Below are 22,754 nucleotides of genomic sequence, written 5' to 3' on the forward strand. Positions count from 1 at the left end.
AAGTCACATGTGGTGCCCCAGAGCACAGTACTAGCCCTTAAAAGGTGTTGCTTCCACTTCTGTGTGAGATTCTAGGATACTTCCTTTCTTGGAGTATACCAGCATCAATTTCTGCTCAATCTTTGCTGTAAGGAGTGTTGTTTACTTTTTCATTTAACTAATTTTCTATGAGAGATTTCTTAAAATTCACAATACCTGGCAGCAGGCATAAAATTTCAGGAAAATAATAGAGCATGCTAGCTTAAAATTATTTTGTGCTCTTTTAGTTGAAAGGTGCTGAGTACAGGCCACACATTCGTGCATATCATTTATGTTTGATAATCTCTATGAGAACATTGGACCTGATATTGAAGTCTTAATAACTCCTTTGCAAGCATTGAAAAGTCTCTCAATTGTGTACAATAAACAGATACATGAGAAATAGTGTTCAATAGCAGCCAAGTGGAACTAGGGAAAAGTAGATGTTGAGAGAAAGCTCCTAAATTATAATCCGTTTACCCTACTGCCTCTGTTCTCCACTGACAACACCTGGGTCATCTTCAGGATGGCAGAACTTCAAAATGCAGATGTGTGCTATGCATATGCAAAGAGAGTACAGAATATGGTATTTTCCAAACATATATTTTACCCCTCCCCAAATCCATGGAACCTATTTCTGGAATTAATTTAAGAAGTTCTTCCTTTTTAGGTCTTGACCTCTGCCTCAGTATTTCATCCCTCATTGTGCACTTGGGACTCCAAGAGGATTTAAACTCTCTTCCAGATGAGATCTCTTTAGCAATGTGAAGACAATGGTCATGTTCTCCTGTCTCTGCCATCTCCTACAAATATTCCTTCTCTGGTAGGGTCACTATTTCCTTACTATGATTGTGTTATAGTTTTACTTATTTCACTTAAACTTCTGTACCCAGAATCAACCTGATTCTCTTGAGGTGGCCAAATGAGCAAAGACTAGAAAGGAACTATTTGCCTCTGTCGTAGTGGGCATTGCTTTGCATTTTTGTTCTCTAGTAGAAAAGCAGCAGTTAAATTCTGGACACCAAAGACTAACAATCCCATTGGACAAGCAACTGAGTTCTGGGTGCTGCATTTTAATATGGAAACATACTATGGCCCAAAGGAGAGTATCTATTTGAAACATTAAATAAAGGGTTTCAGAGAGCATTTGAGAGAAAATACGTTTGTATTTTCTTATTTACAAGCTATGCAGCCCCTAAAACAACTATCCAGTTAAATGACTGACAACTTCATTGGTGAGAAAACATTGCTCTGTCTTTTTAGTTATGTCTCTATGTATGTGTGTGCATATGTATACATTTTTTCCATTCAGATTTTGGTGAATAGCTTATGGCCTTTTTTGAGAGATGGGACAAGGTCAGAATAGGTCAGGGAACAATTAAACTAATGGTCAAACAAGAGCACAGCATAAAGGTCCTGAATTCTGCGTAATGCAATATCTCCTTATGTTATACTATTCATTATGATAGTAAGGCAGTGATATAGGTACAACAATGCCAAGGTCCATCTGCATTTTAAATTTGCTCCTAGTGCAGGGTGTTTTTATACTAAATCTTGCAGCATTACTACAGAGGTAGTAGATACTGCTGGTGCCTTGTCCAGATCTTACTTGCCATGCTGCTGCTGTGAGTGTTGGCTGCTAATGACTCACAGATGCTCTTTTTTCCAGAGAATTGTCCTTGGTTAAACGGGGTACTCCTTGCTTGGGATGCTATACCCCCACTACTTCCTGGGGGCAGCCATGGCCAATGACTGAGAGACAAGAACGTACACAGGCTAGTCACTTGTCTCAATTTGGGCCTACTCACTGAGATCAGTCTGAGGCAGACTCCAGGAGACACCACGTCCTTGCTTTGCTCTTTCCTCTGCCTCTTCTGCTTCTGTGACTCTCATTTTTCCTGAGGCACTCCTCACAATAAAGCACCTGCACTGGAATCCCTGTCTCAAGCCCTGCTTCTAGGGATTCTTACCTAAGACAGCATCATGACCATTTTCCCCAGCTGTTACCACTTAGACAGTTATGAAAGAGAATGCTACTTTGTGCAGTGACTGTATAAGGAAACTTGACATTTTAGGCAATGAAATCCAGCCATTTTGCTAAATATCTGTTTAGAAAATATGAGCCCATTTAATATGCTGTGTCTTCTAAGTGGATACTAACAAAAAACATTTAGTTGACTTAAGAATAGTTTTGGAAACAAAGTATGTGGCAATAAACAAAAGAGCAGAGTCCCTTTGAAAAATCTTCTTAATCGATGGAGTAGACCCATACATTGAGTTAGTTATATTGATAGTATGTGTTGCCTTGTTGAAGTCTTTGAAATTTCAGTGGAATGCAGATTACCATACAGATTCAATGCTGTCCTGAAATGAGTTACTCTGGACGGTGAATTCAATGTCATGATAGAATGCCATAGATGGAATACATTCAGGTGATGAACAGTGCACATGAGTCCCCCTACCTAACTCCCATTGTCAAGGCTTAAGGGTGGCAAGAGTGGATCTTCTCGGTGGAAGAAATGTGTTCATCTAAACAAGTACAAGAGACAGTTTATAATTCTCCTAGTATAAGGCTCAGTCTTGAGTCCTATTGACCTGAAGGCAGAGGTGTTCAGCCTTGGAGCTGACAAGCACACCTGACTGCCCATTTCACTTATGTCTCCATGAAAGTTTGGGCTGATCATCTCTGGCTTGCATAGGTGACCAAATTTTCTGGGAAGAGATAGCCTAGAGAGGTGATCATAAAGGGTAGTGAGGTCCTGGAAGCAAGATTTGATTAGTTGGAGGGCATGGCACAGTGCCTGCTTAACCCAAGGGGTCTGGGACCCAGATAAGTAGAGGAGGAACAGTTTCAGGTCTCAAGTCCAAGGGCAAGGGCAAAGCTGGCAATAGAGAGCTAAGAAAATCAGAAACAAATGGGCAGTGAAGGAGTCTGGAGTCCTGGTCTATTGTTAGTGGGCAGTTGTCATGCTTCAAATGTGTGGCTTTTCCAGCTTTAAGACATAGGGGTCATTAAGACACAAATGTGAGGCTTTGTAAAACCAACTGTGAGTGTCATTCCTACTTAGAACTCCTAGACAGGGAGGATGTCAGATTCATTTTATTTTTAAAGAAGTGTCCATCAGTTGGGAAGTGCACAAATGAAGCTGGATTTTTCTTGGTCATTATTAAATGATCTTTGGTTCTCAGTTGGAAGGAAGAAAAAAAAAAGACAGCTTTAATATCTTTTCTGAAATGTCATTCTAAAGGGATAGCAGCAGAAGGTTTTTCTCTAAAATCTAAGATATGAAGATGACCTGTGGCTTGAAGGAAACAGATATTTGGTAGTGTACGTGGAGACAGGAGGCTGGGTTTGAAGGGTAAAAAAAAAGAAAGAGGTCAGATCCACTGTGGTCCATTACCAGAGATTTAAAAAGCCCTATGCTTGTTTCAGGAAGAGAGAACATTCAATAGCCCCCATGTCATCTCCACTTCTCTCCCTCGCCTCACCTCCTTCCTCCTGCCTTCTCTCTGCCCTGTGCTTCGTGCCTCATGCCACCTCTCCAGAACCCTTTCTTCTCTGCTAAAAGAAGCCTATTATGTGGTTTACTTTGCTTTCATCCTTAAAAAGAGCAGTGTAACTTGCTGACTACTTTTTTTTCTTTTTTAAGAGGAAAAGTCACATGTAATATAAATTAAAGTCTCATAAGAGAAAAGCACAGTGCAATTCTCTTTAGCACAGGGTATATGTATATATATATATTCAAAATAAAGTCTATCAAAATTGTTGCACTTGAGGTGTACCCAGAATCCTCCTCAGGGTAATGACTATGACGTTCCTCAGAGGTGAACTCATTTCCGTGACTCATTTTTAAAAACACATGTTCTGTTTGTCTTTTCACGCCCTCATCACAATGAGATTTAAAATAGAGACTCGTCATCACCTATTTAAGGGTTATGAATAGCACTGCCTTGAAAAGGCTTGGTGGAAATTTGTGCGGAAATCAAAAGTGACACATCCAATTCAGAAGCATCCAGTTCAGAAGCATCCAATTCAGAAACTAGGCAGACACAAAAACTGAGCTGGAGGTCGGATTGCCTAAATATTCTGAGCATGGAACATGATGATACCCCTTCCGCCTTCCCCCCTGCTGACAGTCAGATGCCAGGTGTCACTTCCAGATGGAGAAGTGAAGTGGAATGGTGGGAGCTCCGAGACTTAGCAGAATCTACCAAACACAGAAAGGATCCCTAAGTGGTAGATTGGATTACCAACCCCTTTCTTCACTAATCCCTGTGTCCATGCCCTTTGCTGGGTGGCTGGCAGTCCCTGCACTAGAGGTGGAGGAGACTTGTCCATGCCCTGACTGTGGGCTTGGCCACCTAACTTACATCAGCTAATGGAATGCTGGCAGAAGTCGCAGTGTGCCACCTCCAACCGAAGCCTTCAGGAGCTTTGTATGTGTGCACTTGCCCTCGCCATGAGAAGAACACCGTGTGGCTAGCCCACGGTGAGAGACAAGAGAGAGAAGATGCACTAACTGAGCTGAGTCTGGACTGGCAGAACCCCTGCTGATCCGAAGGTGCCTGAGTGGGAGTAAAACACGGCTATTTTAAACACTGGAGTTTAGAGTAGTTGTGAAGCAACGTTTCGGTGGAAATCCTTGACTGATATGAGCGTTGTTCCTAAATGTGGCCGTTTGAAGGAAAAATATACATAGCAGTGACTAGAAAATGAGAGTGTGAACAGATAACTGTTTTCTGAAAATGAGGACAGGCCTTGTGTGTATGGTCATAAGAGGGGCTGAGGTTGCTCTCCATTTTGAATATCCCACCCCTTAAGTTGGCCTAGGCAAAAGGTAAAGGGAATTGCAGAACATCCTGCCTTCCTGGACATGTTGGAAATCACTAGTATGTAAGTTCAGTGATGATAGACATTGGCCTCTTTGGAAGCAACAAACATCCCGAGTCTCACTTGGTGTCCATATGCAACGACAGGCTGGTGTACAAAGACCTTGACATCTCGCCTCCATGCAAGATAACTCTAAAGGGCTCTAGTGCTCCCTGGGGGAGCAGCTGAAGTCTTGCTTACAACTGTGTCACAACCCACCTTCTCCCTCTGCCCAGACCTGCTTCTCTTACCTTTTTACAAATCGTGCCCCATAGTACTCCTGAACAATCCTCCTCCATGTAAACCTCTGAAGCTCAGAGTCCATCCATGGGGACTTGGACCTGTGGTACACCACTCTCATTCAGCTTTCCAGAGGGTGCTAGGATCTGCAGGAAGGGGTGGGGGGAAGGCCTTACCCACTATCATGTGATTGCAGACATCGCAGAAAGTGGGCTTCTTGAAGATGTGTTCCTGGAAGGCATGGGCCTTGCCGCTGCCTGGGGGCAGGCCAGCCCTGGTGGGTGTGGATGTCAGGCTTCCGGGAGCAGGGAGTGGGCTGGAGCTGGGGCTGACCTCGGCCAGCATGTCTGCCTGCAGCTTCGCCTCGCTGTTGGTTCGCTGGAAGAAGTTGTCAGCACTTTTGCTCCGTAAACTCTTGGTCTTGAAAGAAAGTGATCGTTTTAGTTTCTGGAGCTGCAATGCAATGACAGAACAGTCTCTCTTACGATCGATCATGCAGATTCATGCTGTGGGGGTGAGGTCAGCTCCATGCACTGCACAGTTCTCACAGACACCCTCTGCCCCTGACGAGGCTCACATATGTCCCTGTGTGGGTGGAGTGATGTCAGCCTAGTGAAGAGGGACTTCAGCAACACACCGCCCCCCCAACTGCTGCCAAGCCAGACTAGCAGGAAGAGGTCCCATTGGATTTTGCTTCTGCCCTGTTCCTCCTCCCCTGCCTCCTTAAGGTCCCATACACACTCTGTCAAAATGTCCCACGACATTGGGTTGTTGACACCATTTCCTTTTTGAATTTGAATCACTGGAAATATTAAGTATACCGACTTGTAAATATTAAGTACACCAACTCACGGGCTCAAAGGCTGTGTGTGTAATGCTGGCCTTTCTCTCTTGTGATCACTTAGCGGCCACTTGTCTCTGCACACAGCAAAGCAGGAAAGGCCATTGTCTGACTTGAAATCAATCTGGCTAAACTATGCACAGAACACAAACCAGAAACTCTCAAGTTTGCTTGGGTCTGAAGCATGTGGATAATTCACCTCGTGTGTGTGTGTATGTGTGTGTGTCTGTGTGCATGTGTCAGCGGTGCGGGGAGAGACATAGTGTTGAATTATCTGTCCGAATTTCTCTGCTCTTCCTCTACCCTGCCTCTTGTTTTGGGCCACAGCAAAATACACCATTTCTCCTCTGCTCTTGGGACTTACGAAGAAGCACCCAAATGGGTTTGGAAAAGCTCTAGCTTCTGAAAGGTCTGGGTTTGAGTCTAGTCTGAACCTCTCATTCAGTCTTCTCATTGAAGCTAGAGGGATCTTTTAGAAACACAGATGCCAGCATGCAAGCTTCTTGTTTGGAACCCTTCAAGAATTTTCCCTTGTTCTTAGATTTAAGGAAAAGCTACTTGTCATGGGATCCAGACCTGGCAGATTCTGGACCCTGATGACAGCTTGTGCCACTTTCCACCTTGCTCTGTCCATTCCAGCCACAGTGGCCTTTTAAAAGTCTCATATTCACTATGCATTTTTACAACCAGCCCTTAATGCATACTCTTCCCTCTGCCTGGTTAAAAGAAAGGAACCATTCACTAGCTGCATGACCTGCAACAGGTCACTTTGCCTTTAAGGTGGTTTCCTTCTGTAATTGAATATCCATGGGAGTTCTTCCTGTTGGCTGAAATTAACATCTCTGGCCCAAAGCTGCAAACAAAAAGGTGCTCAGTACTCTGTTCTAATAAAAACCTCCATCAGGTGTGGTCAGACTTCCCTACACAATGTGTGAGACAAGCTGAAGTGGACTTGCCAAGCCCAGCCACCCCTGTCTCAAGGCCCCAACTTCTACCTCAAAAGACCAGGAAGATGGTCATGAGTGCTTGGAGTAGACTGAAAAAGGCCACAATTCTCTCCCTTCCCCTTCTGCATGCTGCTTTGCAATGTGACTTTGCAGCTCCTCCCATCAAAAGAGGAGCCTATTTTCCACTCCTTGAATCCTGAAGGTTTTGGAAATTTGACTAATAGAAGGTAGCAGAAACAATTTTAAGCCAGTTTCAATGTCAGACCTCAAGAATCCTTGCATGTGTCTGCCCTCCCTTTGGAACCCTGCCAGACTGCCATATGATAAACCCAAGGTAGCCTGAAAGATTATGAAAAACACACGGTCCAGTCAATCCCCCAACACTCCAGGGAGAGCCCAGAAGCAGAGCCACCCTGCTGTCCTTCCCTTTAAGGGAGTCTGGATGAATCCCGCTCAAATCATCAACCCACACACTCACCAACATTTTAAGCCATTAGTGTGTCCCTATCGTGTGTACACAGTGTCAAAGAAAAACTTTAGACAAATTAAATTTAACAGAGTTTAGAGAACATTTCAGGAATTGGGCAGCCCCTAGAGCAAAGAACAATTCAGGAATTGGTGAGCCCCCAGAACGAGAATAGGTTCAGAGAGACTCCCGGGCTGCCACATGATTGGATAGGATTTATGGACAGAGAAAGGAAAGTGATGTACAGAAAACTGAAGTGAGGTACAGAAGCAGCTGGATTGGTTATAGCCAGGCGATTGCCTTATTTGAACCTGGTTTGAATCGTTAGCTGCCTGTGGTTGACTAAGACTTAGCTACTTGTTACAAGAGTTGGTTCCAGTCTGTTTATACATCAAGTTAGGTTACAGTTCACTATGATCAGAGAAACGTTTAAGCTAAGCTTAATTTTACAACAGCAATAGAGAACCGATACAACGCTGCTCTCCCCACCCTCCTGGCAGGTGGTAGAACTGCACTTCTTTGCTCATCCAAAGTTGGACGTGGTCCTGTGAAGCCATCTCTCCAGTTCAGGGAGCTGTACAGCAGGGAGGTCCTGCAGGGCCCTCTCGAGCTGCCCCACTAGGGCTGGCAAAGGGGCATCATCAGCCAGAGAGGGCTGGCCAGAGAAACAGCAACAACCTGCATGGAAAGGTCACAAACAGTGGGCCAGCTAAGACTTGTCTCTTTCCCTTGGTCCTACAGCTCAAACCTACCACAGGAGCTACAGCTGCCAAAGGAAGAGAAGGAAGGAGGTGCCCTGAGGAATGTTGGAGTCGTGTGTTACTGTAGCACAATGGAGCATATCCTGACTGATACAGGGGCGTGGCCCATATGTCCTTGGGCACATGGCATTTATATTGAAGAGGACCCTCCACCTCTGAAACAGGTCAGTGAGAGGAACTATGAAACAACTCTTCATTGAGACTGAGCTCCACCCAGGGGAGGACCTAGAGACAGCAAAGGAGCAGAACAGACCCCTGACTTCCAGTGCTTCAGACTACAAACTGGACTAGTGCTGGAGGAAGGGAGACTGAAATAGCAGGTGAGACTGAGGTTTTATTTTACACAGCTTTTAATATGTTGAAGTAACCAGGTAGTTAAGGAATCTTAAATCTACGCATGATTCAAAATCTAAGCAAGATTTTGCTATGGGATGTGCAACCCATGGAGAATGTTTATCAAAGCCAATACCCTCACATAGACAAAATAAAATCATTTCCTCTTTCCTCCCCACTGAGTTCAGATGGTTCAATAAACTGGCTACTCATGTCTCAAAAATAGAATAATGACATCCACCCTGATTATATCAGGGCACCGTGTGAGGGTCACAGAGGATAATGTACGGGAGAGCTCTCTGATAACTCTACATGATGTAAATAGATGTAGGATGATGAGGGGCAAGATGGGGGGTGGGGGGTGGGGAGCTGGGAGGATGGAGCTGGGCTAGGTGCTTCACCAGGTGATCCCTCTTAAATCCTCCCAACCATTCAGAGAAGAAGTCATTTTACCTCTGGAGAAACAGAGCTTGAAAGAGGTTGAGTAACTTGCCTAAGGTCACACAGCTAATGTGAATCAAGACCGGGTTCCAAAATTAAATCTGCCTTCCTCCCAGCCCCGTGCTTTTTCCACTGCCAAGGTGGGGGGTGGGGAGGGCAGGGGACAGCAGAGGAGTCTTCAGGGGATGGATGGGGCATGGAGCAGAGTCACCCCTCATCCTCAGGGGAATGCAACTACTTCTGGCAGTGGGTGAGGGTGGGCAAAGGTGTGGAGTGGGAAAACAAATCTTTATGGGGAGCTATTTCTTTTATTTTTTTATATTTCAATTTAAAAAAATAATAAAGAAGTGTGCCCTATTTATCAAAGGGGAGCATCAGACATCACGGCATGGACTCTGGCTTCCAGGACAGGAAGGTGCTGGGGTGATGCCTACACATACCCAGTCTTGTCTCCCACAGGACTCATGTACTTTACTTCTCCTTTCAAACCCCTGTCATACATGGTGTTCTGTGTTCCCTGGAGGTTTACATATGATGTTTAGGTATGACGCCAGGAAACCTGCAGCATTTTCCTTGCCCTGTGGGATGTGGCGGGAAATTGTTTCAGGCTGGCAGAGCCTGCTTGCCTCTAGAGATGAATTTGACTTAAAAGCCAATTTTTCATTTCTTATTCAAGTGGATAGCTTAAGAGAAATACCTACAAGAAATACCTACAAATACAAAGTCCTAGATGTGAGCTTAAAGAAACATGCTTTCTCCAATTATCCCTAAGAGAGAAGAGGCCAGATGGGAACATATGAAGTGCAGAAATAGAAGCAAATCCTGATAATCACAGATGTCACAAAATGATTAGTTTCATGCACCACTGCCACAGCCCAGCTCCATGTTATTTATAATAATGATGATAAAAGGAACAATATTCTTGAATGCCTTACCACGTGCTAGAAACTACTCTATATACTTCACTTCATGGAACCATCCCAGCAACCTTATGAGTAGGGGATCATTCCTTCATTAAACAATTCATTCAATAAGTATTTATTGGGGTACTGCTATGGAAGCCAAGCATAATCCTTGGTTTCGGGGATATGGAGGTGAAAAAGGATAAAGTACTTCCCCTTAAGGTTTTAAGGTCTAGTGGGTGGAGACAGAAAATAAATAATTGAAGAGGTATATAATATACATTTGGGTAGGGATTGGGGCTGCAAAGGAAAATAAAAACAGACCAGGCCTTGGAAAGTGATAAGGAAGGTGTCTCTGACAGGTGACATGGAGCAGAAACAGGAAGGAAGTTGGGAGTGCGTGAGCTATGCTGGAAAAGAGCATGCAGGGGAGTGGGATGGAAAGGCCCTGCCAAGAGAGCATGGCCAGTGTATCTGAGAGCCACCAGGAGGTCCTGTGTCTGGATGAGAACAAAAGGGAGGGAAAGGGCAGAGATGCCACGAGCACCTCTAAGCTGGGCCCTGCAGGGCATGGCAAGGTCTTATCTTAAGGGTGATAGTTTTCAGCAGGAAAGTGACAGGGTCTGATTTTTATTCAGTGGCATGGAAAACAGATAAGGAGGGCAAGATGGAAGCAGGAGACCAGTTGGGAGATTCTTCAATAATCCCGATGAGTAGCAATTTTGGCTTGGCTTAGTATCATTATGGTAAGACGTGGCTGAATTTGAGGAACATGCTGAAGGTAGAACCGATTGGGTTTGTTAAGGGATGGGATGTGGAATATGAATGGTTTCAAGGTTTTTGGCTGGAGCAACTGAGTGAATGGAGGTGCCATCTACTGAGGGTGAGAGCACTGGAGAAGAACTAAGTGGCACAGGGCGTGGGGTAGTGTATCAGTCCACTTTCTAATGCTTGTAACAGAATACTGAAAACTGGGTAATTTATAGAGAAAATAGGTTTGTTTATTACAGTTTTGGTGTTGGGAAACTCAAGGTTGAGGGGATGCATCTGGTGAGGGCCTTCTTCTTGACAGAGGCTCTCCGCAGAGTCCTGTGGCAGCAGACATTACATGGCGAGGGGGTAAGAGCTTCTAAATGCAATCTCTTCTTCTCCTTATAAAGCCACCAGTCTGCTCTCCTGATAACCCACTAATCCATGAATTGATTAATCCAATTGACTCTTAAAGGCCCCACCTTTGCAAATACCATGGTTGGGTTTCTCATCCTCTTAATAGTGTTATAATAGGGACTAAATTTCAACATGAGCTTTGGAGGGATCATTCAAACTACAGCAGGTAGGAACCAAAAGTTGAGTTTTGGCTATGTTGTCTGACATGCTTATTTGGAATTCAAATTGAGCTACCAAGTAGGCAGTTGGATATATGATTCTGGGATTCAGAGGTGAGGTCCAGGCTGGAGTAATGATTTGGGAGTCATTAGCATGTAGACGGTATTTAAAGCCATGAGATTACATGAGATCACTATGGAGGGAATGAGTGCAGACCTTGAAGAGAAGTGATCTGAGGACAGAGACCTGGACTACTCCAATATTTACAGGACAAGAAGATCAGTAAGGACAAGCAAAGGAACTTGAGAAGGGGAGGCCTGTGGGGAAGGAGATCCAAACAGAGGGGTGACTTAGAAGCTAAGAGAAGAAAATGATTCAGAGAGAGAGAATAGCCAAAAGCATCAAATGAATCTTATATAGTAATGTCAAGTAATGGGAGGTTTAGGGATTGGCCACTGCATTTGGCAAAGGGATTATCTTTGGGGGACCTTAACGGTAGCAGTTTCAGTGAGGTGGTGAGTATGAAAACCTAACTGACGACATTGCAATAAAGGAAGGCTGGAGGGGAAGTGTGTGGAGGCAGTGAGCATGGACAGTTTGAGCAGTTTTGCTATAAAGGGGATTAGTGAAAAGAGGAAGTAGCTGGATGGGGGTGTAGCATCCAGGAGGTTTCTTGTTATGTTTTGTTTAAATATGGGAGACTATTTCAGCATGCTTTCAATCTGCTGATGCATAAGAGACAGTGGAGAATGTGGGGGGATGTCCGTGAGTAGATGAGAGTAGGTGGGATGATGTGCACAGAGGAAGTGCTGTCTTTAGATTGGAATGAGGTAGTTTATCCTTAAGGAGAGACATGCAGACTAGCTGGTAGATCTGGTGCTGGTTGGATGTGGATGTTTTCTTTTGATGGCTTCTATTTTCTCAGTGACACAGAAACAAGGCTATCTCCTGAGAAGAAATGGGAGATGGAGGGAGGAGATATGTTGGAAGCTGGAAGAGAAGAGAGAGAAGATGTGGAATAGCTGTTTCAGAGATAGGGAGAGTGAATGGATAGTGGCAGGATGGTAGGGCAGCACAGGTTTGATTCAGGTTATTACCTCATTTTTCAGATGGGGAAACAGAAACTTGGCAGTTTACCCAATGTGAAGTGGCTAGGAAGTTGCAGAATGAAGATCCACATATACAGTTCTGGCCCCAAAGCCCCTTAAGCCAAATGGACTTTCAAGAGAAGGTATCCCACCCCTGAACTCCTCTTAGTAAAATTCCTCTGCTTAGTGTGTTTTATCTTCCTCTTGCAGCTAGAATTTTTAGCGATAATCCATGTGGTTGCCACGCTGAGCAATACTTCTATGGCAATGAACTCGGGCATCATGAGAGCAATGGAACACAGAGAATTGCAGCCTGAAGGTGACTGTAATGGCAGGCATATTGATTTACCAGTCTGCTCTGCAGCGGCACATCAAGTTAATTAGCCAGTGTGCGTTCGATCATTTCAGCCAGGATCTGAAGTCTGCACTACTCAGGAAAGGGGTGGTTCTGGTGCCCAAACAGGCAGTAGATCAGGAAGCACAGTCACCACGTCAGCTCAATTTCCTGCTTGTTAACATTCAACCATAAAGTCAGTCATATCTGTGTAGACATCTCCTTGGCTATTTAAGACTGCACCGATAATGCACTGGCTTTTACTTCTGAATTGAAATGAGGCCATCAAAGAACCTTCCACAAGCAAGTGTCTCATCCTTGATGCTCACATGTGATCTACATCTTTGATTTGAAAGTGAACATTTTTTCTTTTTTACATTTTGACTTTTCTAATACAGAGATGTCTTCAATTGAAATGCTCATTATTTTCTTTCTTTTGCCTGAAAAGGTATTATTAAACAAATTGGTGACATCAAATAATCGAGAAAATAAGTTATTTGTCATGCAGTGGCATAACAGCCCTGGTGCACTGACTCCAAAACCCAGCTCCCTTCACATTCCATCAGCCATGCAGATTCTCTTCACCTGTTCCAGGCTTGGCTGATGCTGTGGTTTGTCAGAGTGCTTCCTACACTTAGCCCTAACATTTTTCCTGTGGCTCAGTGGGCAGAAAGAGCACTGGGGGTCTTGAGAAACATAGTGCCTATGGTGGGGACTAACTTGGTCACCAACATTTTCACCCACCTATAGCCTGATTTATTTTATGGCAAGCTCAATACATTCCAGGTCTGATTTGCCTTAGTTTGGATGATGACTTCAAAGTCAGAAATATTCTTCTTACATCTACCTGGCTCTGTCACAGCTGGCTGCAAAAGCTGGTTATTAATGAATACATAAGTAAGGCAGCAGTCACTGAATGTGATTGATTGCACGTTCTGCCACCAATGAGTTGCGTGGGCTTGGGCAAGTCCCTCAAGCGCCTTTGTTTGGGTTCCATTGGTTCCTGGAGAGGATGAGCTCAGTAGCTGCAAAGTCCCTTTCCAGCTCTGACAATTCGGACATAGTGAGGGAATTCAAAAGACTTGGAACAGTCTCTACTTTCAGGAAGTATAAGATCTAATTCTTGAAACAAGTAGCAATGATTAAAACTATCTGAGGGTGACACAAGACCCTATACTTATATTATCAAGATAAGTAGAGTGATTTGATTGCTGCCTACTCTAATATGTCAGAAAACGGAGCTATCAATGGGGACTGATATAGTCAGAGGCATTTTTTTCAAACCTCGAAGGATGCAAGAATCAACTCTAAAACATATAATTCAACTGTTGAAGTGCTGCTATGGTCGCCCTTGCTTCTAGGTTACATCCAGGCTCCTTACTGTGGGATACAAGACCCTTCCTGCAAGACAGGAGCCATCCACCTGTCCAGCATTCTTTCTAGTCACCTCTCTTCCACCCCAGGCACAGACACACTAAGAGCTGCCCCAGGTTTTCAGTGATGTGCAAACCTTCAGTGCCTTTGTTCTGCTTGGAAGGTCTGTGTCTCACTCAATGTATCTGGAACATGCCTGGTTCTCCATGACTGCTTAACTGTTCTCTGGAGTCTTGCCTGGGCCTTCCTACACATGGCTCTGGGCACTCTGTCCTGTGTGACCCCCAGTGTGCAGCATGGGGATGTCACTGTCTTTCTCACCTTCTGCTCTTGGGCTGTCCTCCAAACCATGGGGCTACTTCCAACATGTAGCACAGTGCCTGGCACATAGCACTGATATTAATTGTATTAGCAAATAATTATTGAACTCTTACTATACACAGACTCCATCCTGAGGGTTTTACATGGGTTATCTTTTGATCTTTATGCTAACCCTATGAGATAGGTACTATTACTATGTCTATTTTATGGATAAGGAGATGATGGCAGGAAGAAGTAATGTGCCCAAATATACCCAGCAACTGTGGTAAAGATGGGATTAGAACTTAGCAGCAGTTTGATTTCAGAGCCCAAGCTCTTAATCTCTAGAAACATTTATTAAATGACTGACTGACAGACTGATGGGCTACCTGAACAAATTGGAAGAGATACAGCCAGACCGGAGATTTAGATTTGGAGTCAGAAATGAATCTCCCAAGAGCCAGCGTTCTGGGGTCCCCAAAGGGCAGTGCTTACAGTAGGGCTGCAAACACAGTTGCCCAGTATACCTCTAATGAAAAGCCTGTTCTGTCTGGTACTGTGTGTGTTGATGAGAGTGGGAAATAGTAGCGATTAAGGGAGTGCATATGGGTGTAAGTGGGAGGGGGTATGCCAGGTAATAATGGCAGCCAGATAGAACGAATATAAACAGGGTGATAATCCACAGCGATCCACTGCAGATTCCCTAGAAGTTAGTGTGATAAAAGCGGTTCACAAAGAGGATCAAGCTGAGTTAGGGTACATTAGAGCAGAGAGTGACATTAGGGAGACACACTAGGAAGGAGGAACTGGCAAGCTGCTCCCTCTGTGCCCTGAGGCTGGCTGCCATATTTTCTCAAAGTTTCTGTGTAGCTCCCAAGTTCAAGTTCACAGTTGCTGGAACAGAAAGAACATAGTACCATGGAGGTCCTAGCAACCTCTTGCAGATTCCTCTTCACTAGAGAAATTCAAGAACGCTAATTTTCTCAGACACCATCATTTTCCTTTCCAAAGCCTAGATGTTGTGGGATTTTTTTGTCTTGTCATGAAAGCAGTCCTTAACTATATTATTTATGCCCTGAGGGGTGATATTGGTCAAATCCTGTTCAATAGCAAATGTCAAGATGATAAAATCTCACTTGTTGGCTGAAACAACACACACATACACACATTTTTCGATTTAATATACTGTTAAATTAAGTTTGGCCTAAAAGTTTCTCCGGGTGTAGTGAACTATAACCTAACTTAGTGTGCAAATGGACTGTAACCTACTCCTTAACAAGTAACCAAGTCTCAGTCAACCACAGGCAGCAAATGTTCAAACCAGGCTCAAGTAAGGCAAATACCCAGCTGTTACCAATCCAGCTGCTTCTGTTCCTCACTTCCATTTTCTGTACATCACTGCGTTTTTCTTTCCATAAATGTTATCTGACCATGTGGCAGCCCTGGAGTCTCTCTGAACCTATTCCGGTTCTGGGGGCTGCCTGATTCTCAAATCATTCTTTGCTCAATTAAACTGTTAAATTTAATTTACCTAAAGTTTTTTCTTTTAACAATACATTTTCATGAAACAGCCCTGTGAGCACAGCAGGGAAAACACCATCCCCATTTTACAGATAAGGAAAATGGGACAGAAAGACGTAAAGTGACATGCCCAAGGTCTGCAGAAGATGAGATGCTTGATGGGGGAAAAGTTTAAGGATTGTCTTCTGTGCAGGGACAAGGGAGCCCTTCATACTCGAGGATGAGGCACAGGATGAGACACAGTGGAAAGCTCAAGGCTTTGGGGTCAGACTGACTTCCCTGCCCTTTCCAGCTCTGCTGGTCTCCAGCACCATGAGCATGGCAGTTATTTAACTGCCCTGAGTCCCAACTTCCCCATCTATAAAATGGGGGTAATAACACTTTCCCAGCACGTTTGTTGTAAGAAGTAAATAAGATAAAGCATCTAACGTCCCTGGAAAAATGCCTGGCACTCAAGAGCCACTCCATATCTCTGACATGTGGGACCCCACCACCCCTCTGCCGCATCTGGTTGGGGGGTTGAGGAGCACTGCTTTCATCCTTTCTCCTGTATGTGGATACCACTGTCACCACACAGGGCAACTGTGTCACCTTCAGAGCTGGTTCAAAGAATCCCCTCGGGGAAGAACTTTGTGTGCTCAGAAGATATACTTTGAGAAGCCATGTGGCAAGGGAAGATGGTACCTCAAGGACCAATCAGAGTGCTTTGCTCTGCTGAATACTGAGGTGAGTGAGAAGGTTTAGGGAGCCACCGAGCTGTGGAAGAGGTGGGGGCCTGCCCTGAGGGAGGGGTGTGGGAAAGGTCAGAGGAACAAATTTAGGGGTAGTGTAGAGAAAGGGATTTTTGAGTAAGAACTACTGAATGGGGTGTGCACTGTAAGCCTCTCACCTTTTTTCTTTTCAAAATCTTCAGTGCAGGCTACACTGCTCACTAATGCTTTGGGTAAGAGGGCTCCTCTTCAGGCAGGACGGAGAGGAAGGCGAAGGGAGTTAGCACCTGGATTATAATGGGGTATAAGGCAAGCTTTAGGGCACACTCCTCAGCCCTGGAATCCTCTCAGAGAGAGGCCCTGCCTCCCAGGTGGCTTAGAGGCTGGAACTGAGAGTGCTGGTTCTGAATCGCCAGGCTGCCTGAAGCTGTGGCCACTAAACCCCAGAGGGTGCGGCAGTGGCCAGTCCCCTCTCTGCTTTGTGTGCTGCTGCTGCTGTTGCTGTGTGACAGTGGGGAGGAGGAATACAGTTCCAGGGACCACATTGTTTTTGCTTCCCAAGAGCAAGGACAGTGCTGGGCCCTAGGAACACCAATGAAAAACAAAGAAAAGGGAAAAAACGATGGCTGTCTAAAAGGTGGAAAACTATTTCAAGGGCAAATGAGAAGGTTAGAGTAGGAACCCTTCGACATTCTGATTCATACATCAAATGGTTCTACTGACGATGGTGGACAACAGAACAAAAGTATTTACACTTAAGCACTATGCTAGGCTTCATTTATTAGGTAATGCCTCCCATAGTGCCTTGCAAATAGTAGGTACTTGTTACAGGCTGAATTGTGTCCCCCCTGCCCCCCACCCCAATTCTTATGTAAAAGCCTTAACCTCCACTATCTCAGAATGTGACCGTATTTGGAGACAGGGCTTTTATAGAGGTAATTAAATTAAAATGAGGCCATTAGGATGTGTCTTAAACCAATATGACTGGTGTTCTTTAAGAAGAGGAAATTTGGACACAAAAGATACACAAAGGAAAGAGGACATGAAGACACAGCAAGAAGGTGGCCATCTGCAAGGCTAGGAGGGGGGCCTCAGAAGAAACTAACACCTTGATCTTGGACTTCCAGCTTCCTGAACTGTGAGAAAATAAATCTCTTTTGTTTAAGCCAGGCAGTCTGTGGTATTTTGTTATGGCAGTTCCAGCAAACTTGTTAGGGTGAAATACTGTGCCCCTAGAGCTATCAGTTCCTATCAGAAAGAGCCTCACTAAGACATTTCTGTAGTGTTTCTGATGTTGCATGTAGCAGATACGCCCCGTGTATGTTCCACTGGGTAATGAGGGTTGGAAGCCTGGGCTGATTGTGTGGTCCATGCTGCACTGCCCAGAGTGTCTTTCCTCATGTGTGTTCCTGGAGACCTGCTGCTCATCATCTAAGTCTCAGCTCCAGTCTCACTTCCCATGCCCTGCCCAGAGCTTTCCCTGACTTCTCACAGAGCTCAGTATTCTACACTTCCAGGTGCCTTATCATCAGCCTACCATAACATGCACTAGTGCATCACCACGGCAGGCTGCATCTTCTTGTTTTATGCACTGAAATCAAGGACTGTCCTTTCATCTTTGCATCTGTGACACGCTGGTAAGTGTAGGTTTTGGACATGTAGGCATTTTATGTTGAGTGACTGTGAATGAATGGATTGCTTGCCTTACATGTTTGAACTTCCCATATTGAGTGGGGAGAAAATGACCGAAAAATCATCCTTTCAGTATTTAGGCTTAGAACAATGTTCTGGCCTAGAAGACTCTTTGAGTCTTCCCTTCTCTCATCTTGAACCTCATTTCCTGCCAGTAACCAAGGCCGATCTTCTCACCCTTGACAATGTCTTGTGTATTCCTCTCTCATCTCCAAACCACTCTGACCCTTTTCACCAGCCTCCAGTCTCTCCCTGTCTAACATATTCTTGCAGGCTTATCTTCTAGGAACGGGCTGGGTTCACAGAACCAGTATGGGTATGTGAGAGCATCAGGCCAATCTGCAGTGTGAGGGGCTGGAGCACAGGTAGCAGGTGAGAGTGTTCCTGTGGACCTTGAGGCCTGAGACCACAGGAAGAACTCCAGGCTCATATCCTCAGGGGGAGGATGGGGTGACACACACTGAAGAGCTGCAGTGGTGGTCAGGCAAGACCGATGAGAGTGTTCAACCTGGCAAATGAGAGTATAGCCCTGAGATGGCCCAAGGACATGCAAGGGGAGGGCACATCTTCTAGCATATGTATGTTGGCCTTCATGGACAGAGAGAGCTGCAAAGGCTTTCAGCAGGTTCCAACATGTTTTCTGCCACTCCTAGGCCTCCTCCTGCTGGTGGATGAAGCCAGGATGTATGCATGGTGGGACTTGTCAGTCATAGGGAGCATCTGTCTCTGCTCTGGCCTCCCCTCATGTGTTTTCTGGGACTCCAGGTTTATAGTGGGATGCTGGCAGGTCAAATGGAACAGTTGGATTCTTATAGAGAAAGGCCTCTGAACTGCTGAGCCTTTTGCCCATGAGGGGTACCAGGAAGACTCCAAGTCAATAAATGGCATAACATGTTATCCCATGTATCAGGCTTCAAACCTTGGAATCATCCTTGATTCCAATTTCTCCCTTGCACTTCATATCCAGTCCATTGCCAATATATTATTAGTCAATAAGACTTTCAAAATAAATGCAGAATCCACCCACTTCACACCACCTCCACCACCATCATCCCAGTCCAATCTGACATTCTGTCTCACCTGGACAACTGCCTTCTTAAGGTCTCCCTGCCCAAATATATCAACCATATTCTATTTTATTGCTCCATTATACTCTACTTTCTGCAAAGTGGTCAAGAGAAATTATTTAAGAAAGAGGTCAGACTATGTTACTGCTCTCCTCAAAACCTTACCATAGTTTCTCATCACAATTACAATAAAATATAACATCCGTTCAATGGCCTACAAGGCCCTACATGATCTGGCCTCTGACCATTCTTCCCATTCTCCTGTGTCACTCACTCTGCTCCAGTCCCTCTGGTATCTTTGCTCTTCCACAAAGACACCAGGAAATTGCTATGTCATGGCCTTTGCTCCTATTGTTGTTTCCTGTAAAGCTCTTTCCTTCTCATGTTTTCCCACTTCTCACTTCCTCCAGGTCTCTACTCAAAGGTCATCTCACAAGAGACCCTCCCTAACCCCCTTCCTTTATCCCCCGTCCCTCTTCAGAGCACTTATTACTATTTTATTTTTTTAACTCTTTATTTTGAAGACTTCTTCTTTTTTTTTTTTTTTTTGTCTTTTGTCTTTTTTCCTTGTCCGGCAATGGATCGCAACCCTCAGTGTTGCCCCCGTACCGGACCGGGGACCGGCAACGGGATTGCAACCCTTGGTGTTGCTCCCGCGCCTCGCTCAGCCAGTGAGCGGGAACCGGTCTGTATGTGGGATCCGAACCCTCGGGCGGGAGCGCCACCGCGCTTCCCAAGCGGCGCACTATCCAGTGTGCCACCGGGCCGGCCCCTATTTTGAAGACTTCTAAGCCCACAGAAAATTGGTAAGAATAGTTCCACGAATGCTGATATATCCTTCACCCAGATTCACCAATTGTTAATGTTTTGCAATATTTGCTTTTTATTGTTCCCTCTGACATATAGTTATTCTTGTGATAGTTGTTGTCATCGCTATTATTGTTATCATTACTTAACTGTTAGGGAATAAATTGCAGACATCAGTACCCCTTTTGTCCCTCAATACTTTAGTGTGTATCTCTCAAGAACAAAGATTTTTTGTGTGTCAATATAATATGACAAATAAATATTAATGCAATGTTATGATCTAATATGCTGCTCATACTCAAATTTGGGGAATTGAACTAGTAATACTTTTCATACCATTAAAAATATGCTTCAGGATCTAAACTAGGATTATGCATTGCTTTCAGTTTTCATTCATTTTTTTTTTTTTGCTAGTCTTTTTCATCTTTGTTTCTTTTTTTTAATTTTTTTTATTATTTTTATTTTGTCAATATACAATGTAGTTATTTATTGTGTCCCATCACCGAAACCTCCCTCCCTCCTCCCTCTCCCCCTCCCACCCTTGTAAGTTTTCATTCATTTTTAGTCTCACTTAATTTAGAAAAGCATCTTAGCTTTTCTTTATCTTTTGAGACATTTTCATTTTTAAAGAATACAGAACAATAGTCTTGTAGACTGTCCCTCAAAGTGGGCTTGTCTGATGTTTCTCCACAGTTTGGTTTAGGTTCCACATCTTTTGGCAGAAATATCATAGAACTGATGCTGTATCCCTCTCAGTGCATCATAACCTGAAGCATATGATTTCTGATTTTACAATATATACTCATTTCTTTGTTGATTACCTGCTTCCCAAGCTAGAATGTAGTCACTACAAGAGCATTTTCACTCTTCTATTAACTTCTGTATCTCAGAATCTCCAACAGAGCTTGGCACATAGTAGGTGCTCAGTGATTACTGGTTGAAAGAATGAATCCAGGTGTGATTGACTCTAAAGCCCAGGTACGCTTAACTACCAGACAAACTGCTTACCACAGTGTCCCCCAGAGAATTCCAGAAAAATTTTCTCTATGCTACATATTCTTGAGCAGATACAGTATTGCCAGGCAGGCTGCAGACATCTTTGGCAGACAGAACAAGGCCTATAAATAGCTCAGGGCTCTCCAGCACATATAAGAGTACTTCAAAAAGTTTAAGAAAAGATTTGTATTATCTTTTATTCTATTTTTCCACACACTTTTTGGTGTACCCTCGTATTTCTGAAGCTGGCCCAGGGGGAATACTGCAGCAGGGACCTGGGTATTACTGGCTGGAGGAGGAACAGCAAAGGTTTTGCATGCAAGAAGTCATGCCAGGTGGTGCTTATTGGGATTTCAAAGAAGGCCAAGGTGTTTCACAGGCTCACAGTCTTCCCTGTACAGTCCCATTAGCCATACGACCATAAAGAAGGCTCTGCTCTGCTCATCACGTGTCCAGAGTGGGACATGAGTAAGGCCTCCAGGAGCTCTTGGTTGTAAAATCCCCTACGGATTTGGAAGTGGGAGAGTGAGTAAGAAAGGTGGAGTGGAAGATGAAGGTGGTAGCAGACTGAAAGACCAGGCCACAGCTCATTTTCCCAGTGCAGGTTCTTGACCTAAGGGTTAGGCCTTACTTGGGGTGTTTATGGATGAGGGTATAGAGGAGGTTGGTGGTGAGGATGAGGGGAAGAACAGTGATTTAGCTGTCAGTCTTACAGTTTGCTTTAGATGGATTGGACTTTTAATACCAGAAAATGAGACCCCTATGACCAACAATGAAAGCCATAAGATCTTCCCAAAATGCTGTCAAGAGGTAATGAACAGAATTCCAACCAACCATGTTAGAAGAGTGTGACAGGAGGAAAACAGAGCTGATAGCTGAGGGCACCCCACTGAGTTCAGCCCTCTTAATAAACCGGTGTCACCATCCCTATTTAAGAATTTATTTTGATATGCATTATATAATTTGATTAAAACAGTGGAGGGGTCAGAAGTTGAACCCAAGCTTCTGAGTCCACATTTGGAGGCCTTTCCCAAAGCCTGGTTCTGCTATTCTATAGTGTATTAACTCAGGAAAACTTAATTTATGTCTTGAAAAAGTGGCTAATAGATTAAGTCCATTTATATGGTGATTACTTTGTGTATCTCCAATAATGTGTACGATCCTTGACTTTTCATTTCTAAACCACTGTGGAACACTTCTAAAGCTGCACGTTAGATTTACAGGAACTTAGTAAATGGTTTTTAAAAAAATGGCTAACAGCTTTAAAGGCTGCTTGGAGAATTAGAGCAGGAAGTAGAATTCCAACTCTGTTTAGAGCCTCACCTGGAGCTTTCCCTGATTTTAACAATCTATCAAGCTAGAGATAAGTGTAAGTGCAGTTTTTTCTGCCAAATGAACAACAAAGACTTCTTCTTCTTGATGGTTAAGAAAAGCCCCAGACTTAGATTACATCAAATGAGGGGGAAAACTACTGATTTTAAACATTAGCTATTAGGTGTTGGAGTATTATTCTGAACTTTTCAATTCATCAGGGCTCTGGATTGCCTATCTATGAAAGAGCAGCCCACTGATAAATTATACAACTTCTTTCTTTTTTTAAAAAACACTTTATTTATTTATTTATTTATTTATTTTATTATTATTTTTATTTTGTCAATATACAATGTAGTTGATTATTGTGTCCCATCACCGAAACCTCCCTCCCTCCTCCCTCTCCCCC

General features: G+C 44.1%; 1 protein-coding gene across 1 annotated transcript in view; it reads right to left on the reverse strand.

Moving 5' to 3' along the window:
- Positions 1 to 5,304: 5,304 nt before the first annotated feature.
- LOC103608784 (SH3 and cysteine-rich domain-containing protein-like) overlaps positions 5,305 to 22,754 on the reverse strand; it is a gene marked incomplete at its 3' end in the record, with an annotated part of 62,931 nt that continues 45,481 nt past the window's right edge. The window contains exon 2 of the mRNA XM_008593182.1: positions 5,305 to 5,581. Coding sequence (XP_008591404.1) covers positions 5,305 to 5,581 — 277 coding nt within the window. The remainder of the gene's footprint in view (positions 5,582 to 22,754) is intronic.

This window comes from Galeopterus variegatus, unplaced genomic scaffold, assembly GCF_000696425.1.
Source record: "Galeopterus variegatus unplaced genomic scaffold, G_variegatus-3.0.2 Scaffold8849, whole genome shotgun sequence".
NCBI classification, from domain to species: Eukaryota; Metazoa; Chordata; class Mammalia; order Dermoptera; family Cynocephalidae; genus Galeopterus; species Galeopterus variegatus.